The 10,058-nt window shown below is 45.7% G+C and overlaps 1 protein-coding gene across 1 annotated transcript in view; it reads right to left on the bottom strand.

Annotated features, from left to right (window-relative positions):
- Positions 1–817: 817 nt before the first annotated feature.
- LOC108641820 overlaps positions 818–10,058 on the bottom strand; it is a 27,801-nt gene continuing 18,560 nt past the window's right edge. Inside the window, exons 3-4 of the mRNA XM_029965496.1 lie at positions 6,225–8,298; positions 818–1,041 (exon numbers count right to left, since the gene is read on the bottom strand). Coding sequence (XP_029821356.1) covers positions 818–1,041; positions 6,225–8,298 — 2,298 coding nt within the window. The remainder of the gene's footprint in view (positions 1,042–6,224; positions 8,299–10,058) is intronic.

The raw sequence follows: 10,058 nt of genomic DNA, 5'->3' as shown, positions 1-10,058 counted from the left end.
GGTTAAACACAAAGACGTCTTGTGTGGGCCCTGCCCACCAAGTGATCCTGGCTGCTCTGTCCAACAGCCTCAGCTTTGTTCACCCCTCTGTCAATATTTGTCCCATGCAGAAGTTTTATCTGCAGCCATTTGATACTTGCTGCTGTAACAGATGCAAACACTGAATAACGTTTGACCTACGACTTGATCTTGGCAGAACAATTCTGGGGAGTCCTCCCTCGGTAGCTACTTTTGTCATCTGCTATTTAGCTACACTATCGTTCATCCCACACACTGCTCACCCACACTTCACTGGATATTCCTTTCAACACTGTGTGTCATGTTTTCTAAAAATCTATTATATCCAGGTAGCTACATTTAACCAACCAAACTTCTAATTACCAAGAATAAAACTGGTTTTCAAGAGCCCTGTCACACAGCATCTTCTACACACTTATCCTTTAATTATCTACCAAGAGAATCAAGTTCCTATTGTTCTGACCAGGTCTGATGTCAGGCCCACCAGCCCATTATTAGGTGCACCCTCACTCTTCCCTTTTTGAACTCCTGGTATGAGCCCAGAGATTTGGCATTTCTGACTCATATGTGCTTGGTTAACATTTTGAGACTCCTGGGAGCAAATTAACATTACTTTCATGGGAGGGAAGTTCCACTTCCTGTCCTGCCCATTCTGAACCTTTAGAGGATTCAAGAAGTGTTGCTTCTGGAGAAGTTTGGGGTGAAAGAAATGGAACTGGCACCAGGTCTCCAGCGCTGCAAACAGAGGTTTATCTCCCTTACCCTCCTACAAGCCACATTTCCCAGCATTCTGGCCCAGCTACTCACCAGGCAGGTAGGCAACTCCACTCCTGAGCACTTCTGGGTTCACATCCTTGACTATGGTAGGTGCAAAGTGACCACCCCAGGCAGTTCCAGAAGTTGGGGATGTCGGGGGAGTAATTGGTGTCGAAGTTTCCTCCGGGGCACTGACTTTACTCGCTGGTTTCAACACATCTGTGCCAGCTGCTTCTTTTCCCAGCTCTGTCCCTTCTGACACCATCCCTGTAAGACAAGCAGCAAACAGAAGCTCAAGCAGAGTTCCACCCAAAAGGTCCCATGAAAGTTTGAGATGGGGGAGGGACGTGCCTCCAGCCCCAGCACTCTGCAGCTCCTTCAGTCCTCGTGCCAGCCGCAGGCGTGTTCCAGAACTGGTTAGAGCATCAATACTGCTGTAATTCTAACAAAATAAACCAGGTTATTGTGAAGTTTGCGAAGTACAAAAGCTCGATTCAGATCAGGATTACTGTAGTCAAAGCCATTTTTAAAGGTAACATATCAAGCAGTACATGTCTGCTCACAGCCTGGAAGTCTGGCACGGTGCAAGTCCCTGGCTGAGCTCCAGCAGCCTGAGCCTGCTGAAGTGATAAACCAGCTTCTGACAGGGAGGGCAACTCCATCACAGCACAATTACTCCCCCAACACCACTTTCAGATTAGTTCCTGAAAATATGAAGTCAACCTGAGGCTGACAAATCAGCTGGAAATTAGCCAAAGAGACCTTGTTCTGCTCGTCCAGACTTTTTTAATTAACAGTTAATGTGAAAGTCAGAAGCCTATTTTAAAGCACTGAAGAACAGGATGATTACACCAATCAGCTCCTGCTCGAGAACTACAGAGAATGCTTCCTTTGTCTGAGACCTCAGCTCTAAAGTACAAGTTATCAGAATAGGTTAATTCTAAAATTAAATATTCTGGCTACTACATGGAAACTAAGGCTGGTTTTATCACGTTTTAATTTTCATGCAAAATTATCTGGATAGAAGAAAAAAGTATCTACCCTCTGTGTAAGAAGTATTATTCCCCATTTCTGAACACCACAAGAATTAGAAGCCAATGGTATGCCTTCAATAATACATCTTTAGCATCCTAAGTACCCAGCTTGGCTATCCCAGTGTTTGCAGAAAGCTGTAATAAAGAAAAGGCTATATATACTGCACTGATACTTCAGTATCTACTAACACAAATATCAACCTTTCTTCAGGAAAATAAGAGTGGAGTATTTATTTGCTTGCTATGAAGTCAGACATTTTAATTGCTACTTAAAATTGACTTCAACCATCCTACCTTCCTGCTGCATCAACAATGCTGCCACTTGACTCAGTTTATTTACTAACAGATTCCAATACTTCATTAAAGAGCAGGACCAGGAACAAAGCAGTCCTTGAAGTGGCTTTCAATACAAGTTTTAGCAGTGAAGGAGATTTACAGGTTGAGGCTTAGCCTGAACTGCTTTCAAAATTGCTAGAGTGGGTGAGAGAAGTGCCCTGAGCAGCATGGCTCATCCACCCCACAGTGGGGGGAACTGGGAGGGGTTCAGGGCTCTGCCCCATCAAGGCCATGATGGAGTAGCTGCTTGTTCCTCTTTGTAACACCCCTCGAGAGGAGCATCCCTGGCACCAAGTTTGGCATCTGCTGCATTTGGCCACTAAGCTGCTAGGATGGCCTCAGGGCTCTGCCCAGTTCTGGGCCACACCAGAGCTCCACTGTGTCCCTAAGGCTACCTCAGCCTCCACTTCCCAGTGGTGCAAGAGGTCACTCACTTGAGACAACGCCGCAGATCTTCCTGAAGCAGCATTTTGGAGGGGCACTGATCTCCCACAGACAAGGTTTCTTGAGCATCACAGAGTCATGTAAGTCATGCCCAAAGCTTTCATATTATGGGCTGACAGATTTTCTAGGAGAACATAGAATCACCTTAGCAAGGAGCTGTAAGGCCTGGCAATAAGCAGAACCACACAGCTTGTAGTAAAAGAATCTGTATTAAATGACAAAAGCCTGCAAAGAGGATCAAAAGGTGGCATTTAAAGAGGACAAGAAAGGGAATATAGATAGCAATGTTCCACATATATATCCATGTATATTCCACAAATGTACATGACAACCCTGCCTTGGATATCTCTTCGGAATGAGGCAGCAGCTCCCAAAAGCTAGAAGAGAAAAGCATTTTTTTTGCTCAGCCCACTGAGCACAGTCCTGGTACTGGGACAGCCCTAGGGAAACCTCACTGGAGCTGTGCAGCCTCCAAACTGTCCATCTTGCCCAGTTGAACCTCTTCCCTAAGCTGCTGGGGCCCAGCTCAGATCTGCAGACGCCACCTCTTTGGAAGAGGCCTCAGCACACTGTTTGTTATTTGCAAGCCGGGGCGGAGGCACTTACTGAAGCGGAAATTGGAGAAGGCGGAGGATTACATCTAAAAGCAAATTGAGAACAGGGACAGCTGAATTTGCCGTGTTTGCAGGTTCCACCCCTCCCCGAGGTTAAGGAAGTGGCAGAGGAGGATTTGCTTGTGTGCATTTCAAAGAGACATTAGCATTTTTCCTGCAAACTGCCCGGGCACCAGAATCATCTGCGCTAACATCACACAGGAACTGGGAGCAGGAACGGAACGCCCTAACAGGTGCTGCTGAATATGCCCCACTGTGGCTTTTCAGCCTGTTTCTTGAATATCAAGATACTTTCCACCCACGAAATAGAGGAATTCTTTCCAGAGCTGCAAAGTTTCAAAATTCGCTTTCACTTAGATGTTAGTCATTAGGAAAAAAACAGCAGTCACATTATCTGTGAATGGAACCAGTGTAAATTTAAAGCCACCAACTCAAAACAGTTCACATTTGACACTCAGTTAGACTTCGTTTTATTTATATCTAAGTCTTTCTACATAAGACTATATTTGTGCAGAAAACAAGCCCACTGGGAGTGGAATGAAAGGGAGAGAGTTAAGGGACAAGGAAAACAGCAGACACAGCAAACTCAGATGCCCTAGTTCTGCAGGGGTACTTTGACATAATCTACAATATCTGCTGTAAGAAGCAAGATCCTCCACCTCACATAGAGCAAATTGTGCCTCTGCCCACTGCTGCCGAGGTGTGAACTGCAGATCTGAATTGACCCAGTACAGCTTAAGCTTTGTTGTTATTTATAGTTTAGGCAAGATACCCACAGTTTCCAATCATAGTAGCAAAATGACCCCAACAAGACACAGTTACAGAGAATTTAACTCATCTACACACTGACGGGCTGGAAAAGAAAAGTCCATTTGTAGGACATTTGTTTCACATTGTAATTTTATCTCTGAATTATCTTATTAGTATATCTCTGAGGGTTTAATGGGGCTAGATAAGGGGATGGCTTGTTTGGATCTCAAAGCAATCAAAGGTAATTGAATGGATTAAGCTTTTTATAGTGCCAGCTACAGTGTTTAACATACTCCCAGCATTAACAGATAGTTGAGCTCCCCTTTGCCTTAAAGAGTTTGTTTCTTTAGTTTGGTCGGTTTTCCTGGTGATTTAAGTTTCCTTTTGCCTTACAAAACACTGAGATAACAGGGCAGGTTTTTTTCTAAACTGCAATGCCCAAGTTTAACACCAACAGACTTGAGCCATGAATGTCACCTATTTCAGCCAAATCCCCAGAATCGTTTATATTGACTTTCATTAAAAACAAACTCCACACGTACCCCAGAGGGGTCCAACATAGCTGAAATCTCCAGCACCAGCCAAGACTCACTCTCTGAAGCAGTGAGAACATCACACTTATCTCCTAACGAGCTGGACCTGGTTAATTTTAGACAGAAGAGATGGGAATAATGAACAAGCAGCCACTGGAATCATGAGCAAAGTGTCCACCCAGCACTCAACACAGACTAGGTTTTCCGAGGCTCAGTCCTGAGCAAACATGAAGTCAAGCCAGGTTCAGCTTGGTCAGGAATGGATACCCACAGCACGGTTATTTCCTGGCATACATCCCCCAAGAGCCTCAGATAGGCAGAAGGGGATCTCTTTTTTTTTTCTGGTCCTGTGGTAGATGCTCAGAGACGTACACTTCAGAAATAGCAACTTTTGAGCTGACCCCTCCATTTCACAGAAGAGAAATGCTCGTCACTCCAAAAGTATCAGAAATGCCTGGCAACCACGGGCTTGCCTAACTACGGGATTATTTTGGTGCAGATGTTAATGAAATTTTATTTTAATCAATGGACACTAATCTAGCTCCATTAGGAGGTTGCCAAGACATCAGGTAAAACGTGACTTTTGGACACTGGAGAAAGCAGTTGTGTGTGCAGCCAAATGGAGCTGTGCTGCAGCACTGAGGGAGGCTCTTGGCCACACAATTTGGGAACAGTGCAAGCATTACCCTGGCAGCACATCCCAAGACAACCAGCTCTGGATCTGTTGGCCCACAGGGGCAGACGTGGTCTAGCAGCATGGGTCTGTACCACCAACCGTTTCAAGAGTCCTCAATCCAACATTTCAAGCTGGATGATTTTCCTAGCCAGGGGTCTCAGGGAATGAGAGCTGTGGAACTGGAATGGCACGTTTCACCCGCCCCCGCCACACACACGCTCCTCGGGGTGATCTGCATATCTCACTGCAGCTTTCCAGACTCAGCAGAGCCGGGCAAAGCCCTCACCGTGTCCGTGCGGTTACACACTGCCTGGTACAGTCTGGTGCAAAAGGCAGGCACCTGGATTGCCCCCTCAACTCCTTCTGAAGGAGCACAGGCATCAGGAAATCTGGGAAAATACCTGCTTGAAGATTCGGTCTGAGCTGAAGTTAGATGCTTAATTTCTCTCTGATCTCCCACTCCAGTCAAACAGCTCTTACTTGAAACATAATCAAGCTGAAGAAAGCACGCTGGAGGGGAAGGGAGGGAAGAAGGGGGGAATCCCTCAACTCTGCAGTTTGCTGCCTAAATCAGTTACCAGCACACAAATTAGTTGATCTTCAGGTCATATTACACAGCTGGTATTTTACTGAGGCATCCACTGCTGCTTCCTCTTGCCACAACCATCCTTCTAAAGCCAGTTTTCAACTACGAAAGACTTATGCAGTTAGACATTCTCACCTCACACACGGCTATTGTGTGCATCCTTAATGTGCACATCATGGATGTAACAGGCAGAGGTCACCAGCAATCAGATCAACTGAAATTAAAAGTCTCTTACACTGGAACTTTGTAAATTTGCAAAGAATTATTAAACAAAGTACCACAATAAACCCACCTGTGAAGAGAAAGCTAAATTTCCCACCACGAACATGACAATTTAATCACTTCCCTGTGCTATTACCCCAAAGCCTCCCAGCAGACACACTTATCAAATCCTGCTTGGTAAGTAGTACTCAAGCAGTACTCTTTGAGGACTTTGCTATCAATCCATGTTATCAAACAAACATCCAATAATTGTACCTTTAGGAGATGATGTCCCAGAAGCTGCCTCTGGGTGGGACTGCAGAGCACTGGGCTCTGTATGTCCCTCAGCAGGTCCTGAGGACAGTGGTCCAACCTCCAGCTCCTCTTCAATGGACTCCAGTGTTTTTGAGGCTACAGTCTTTGACTTTTCCCCATAAGAAAAACTTCCCTGGTTCTCCTCCCTTCCCGGCGAGTCCTGCACTGCAACACACTCTGTGTTCAGCACAGAGCTCTCTTCCCTTTCACAGCCCTGGTTTTCCACCAGTCTTTGTGGTTCCTCAGACCTCTCTCCAGAGCTCTGGGTTTTGAATTGACTTGAATCTTCTGTTTGTGGATCAGGGCCCAAAGAGTCACTGTTATTTAATTGTTCTGTCATCTGACCCCCCTCTGACAGAGCAGTTTGGAGTAGTATGGATTCTTCAGCCTCCTTATGCTCTTGCTTTTCACCATCTGACAGAGGTTCATCTGTAGAAGCTTTGGCAGAACAGTGACTATGACTAGTTTGGTTTTCATTTGCTGTCAAAACCTCTTTAATCTCTCTGACTTCTTCTCGGCTATCCCTTCTTCCCACCTCAAATTCACCTGCTTCTCTTTGCTTCTTTTCTGGAGAATTTAATGGAGAACTGAGATTTGCTTCTGTATCGCTGCAGCAAGAACCTACATCTGCCACGTTCTCTGAAGGAGAGCCTCTCCCCACACATACATCTGAACTCTCAGGCAATGCAGTGGCCTGAACTGGCACAACACTTTCACTGACATTCTGGCACGAGACATCAGAACCTTCCCTCGGTGTGCAGCGTGGTCCCGAAGGCCCTGGGACAGACACAGGAGAGGCGTCCACCTCTGTCGGTTCATTCTGACCCTCTTCAGCAGCAGTAGCATTCAGAATTGTTTCTGGGCTCTGCTCAGATGTTTCAACAGCAGCATTTCTGCCGGGTCCATCACTTTCTCCCTCTGTGTTTCCCGGAGCAGCAGGTGTCTGTGCTTTGCAGCCGACGCCATCTCCAGCACACGCGTCGCTGTAGCTGCACAGTGCGTAGCGCCAATCCAGCGAGTGTTCACTGCCCGGCTCCTGCTCTGCACATGAGCCTTCTGTGCTGCAAGCACGAGACTCAGACACAGGAAAATTACTTCCCATGTTTCCAGGACCAACTGATATCAGCTGACCTTCTGGAGACAGTTCTCCATGTGCCATCATTTTGCTGCTTTCTAACGGAATGACATTTTTGAGAACTTCTCTAGGAGTGCTCAGAGTGTCCATTTGACAGTGCTCCTTCTGCATAAGTGCTGACTGAATTAAGTTCTTGGAGTAGGTGCTGTCTTGTATGACAAGAAACCTGTGCTTGCCTTTAGACTCATTCACTCGTGCTCTGGGCTGAGTTAGATAATTTAAAGCCAGCGATTGGGTTAAAGAGCCTGTTTGTGACCCAAACCTGGGCAGCGAAACTTCTGCCAGCTCAACGTACTCCCCTTCAAGGTCACTTGTCAAATTCTCTTGAGGCACAGGACTGGTACAGACACCATTGACAAGAGCCCCACTTAACTGTGGAGCTGTGCTGCTAATGACCAGGTTGTCTCGATTTGTGTGTTGTTCCTGCAGATACTGAGAGCCCAGGTCTGGTGAACTGTGCTCAGTGGGGAGGCACAAAATGGAACGTTCCTCTGTTATTTCTGGAGAGATGATACTGTTTTCAATTATTTTTGGTTTGTTTATAAACTCAGGATTAACCACTTTATCCCAGGGGATACGAAATATTTTATCATCAGTGGTTAGTAAACAATTTTCCAGTGCTATACCCATCCGCTCTCCATTGAACGTACTCAGCCATTCCAGAGTAAAAATAGAGGTATATGAAACTTCTGGAATCACCACTTCCTCTACATTATGCTTGTCTTTTGCCAAACATTTCAATACAATTCGTGGAGACTTCTTCTCATGGGGGACCACCTGCAGGTAGAAGTCACCAGGCTCCAAGACTCGCCAGTCAATGGAAGCCAGCTGGATTACAATCTTCTCGTGGATACACAGGGGCCAGCCCGCGTGGCGGAACAGCAACCCGCAGTACTGAGCCTAGGGAGACAAGAGAAAGTGTTTTCAGCATCAGGAACGGATCTCAGCTCAAGCTTTTCAATCAGAGATCAATAAAACAGTTGAATTTAGGGTCTCTGGTTATTGGTGTAGGGGAGTTTTTCATACCGAGGCCTTCTCTTTAAAAAGCAGAAACAAGAAGAGCTACCAACACAAACCATGTAAGCAAGACAGGGGGACAAGTTACACTGGGAGGCTGCAACCTTCCAGGAATTGGAAGGAGACACTGCAAAGACAAAGCAGGAAAAAGGAGGCAGCAAATGAGGAAAGGACAGCAAAGCCACAGAGAAAGAAGGCAACAAGTCCCATCAGCAAGCTGTGAGGAACTACATTTAACATACAAGCAACTTCCTCATTCCCACAACACAGATGCTCAGGCCAGTCCCCAGACAAATCCCAATCCAGCAAAAGAACTAAAGTTTCACGGCTGAACTGACTTGACTCAATTATTTACAGTTTTATCACAACTTCAAAAAATAATTTCAGTGCTTTGAACTTGATTCTGTTTGGGTAAGATTTAAATTAAGCCATGATATAAGCTATCAGTTCTACAATTAATTTCATCTTTCTCTGTACGACAAGGGTTTAGATTCAATTAATTAAACTACTTTGCCACAGAGAAACCACAGAACTGGAAGGAACTTCCTGGATCCTCTCACACCTTGAAACAAGAGGTACTGGTATAAAAGCATTACCTTCAGCCCAGCCAGGTTTCTAATTCTCACTGCACCTAATGCAAAGTTGCTCAGAGTCTTGGAAGCCCAAATCATCCTTCAGATTCAACAATTCCTCCTCCTCAACCCTGGAGCTTATTTTCTGGATGCATTCCCATTGCTTAGACTCACTAAGCCGTGTCACATCACCCAGCACTTCCACCTCGATCATCTCCTGGGCCCGCCTGAAGCGTCTCCCCCGTGATGTCTTTTTTTCTTAAAAACACCTTTCTTTGTTCCACTCGTTCGCTGTGCAAAGCATCGCAAAACACCGTCTGTAACGGCACCAGCACCACCCAACTGTGCTAGAAGCATCTCTTACAGCTAAGTTCCCACTTGCCATGCCCCTGCACCAACCCAGTCACCCGTTAGTTTTCCTCTTCAAGCTGAGGAACCCCGTTTCACAACAGAAGTTCTGCCCATGGAGGCACATGCCAGCCCTCCCAGTCTACCGCTACAAAATTTTAAGCACAAAGTTCTAGAGCTCATCTTGTGCAACGCATTTCTCATCCTCCTCTTCCCAGGTTATTGTTTGATGGCTCCCAGGCTGGTTTCACCACAAACATGTCAGATACATACTCTTACTTTTTTATGCCAAGGTCGTGGATGAGAAGCCATGAGTGTGTCATGACTCCTGCCTCCAACTCAGTTTTCCCTGCAGTACAAACACCCTCCCCTGCACCAGTTTGTTCCCCATCTCGCAATACTTGCCTAAACCTCGATCCCTTTGACACAGTAATTATGACTCCATAATAAATCCTTTATGCAAGAGATTAGACAATGAAATTTATCTCTCTACAGAGAGAGGGCTTATGTAAAAGGCTGGTACCTGGCATGGAGCAAACCACATGAAAACGTTACCCAGTTTTTAATGGGTCGGTTAATTCAGTCCTTGCTCAGTGCATGTTGTTGTACACTCAGCTTGTTCTCTGTATTTTGTTACTAGCCCTGACTTAACAGATTCAATAAAATCCCTGTTACCAAACATTCGGCATCACATGGTAACTTCTTCCACATTCCAGGATGGAG

This window comes from Manacus vitellinus, unplaced genomic scaffold (assembly GCF_001715985.3).
Source record: "Manacus vitellinus isolate BGI_N305 unplaced genomic scaffold, ASM171598v3 scaffold_10_pilon, whole genome shotgun sequence".
In the NCBI taxonomy this organism is placed as follows: Eukaryota; Metazoa; Chordata; class Aves; order Passeriformes; family Pipridae; genus Manacus; species Manacus vitellinus.
The sequence above is the reverse complement of the archived record's forward strand: the minus strand, read 5'-3'. Positions and strand labels throughout refer to the sequence as shown.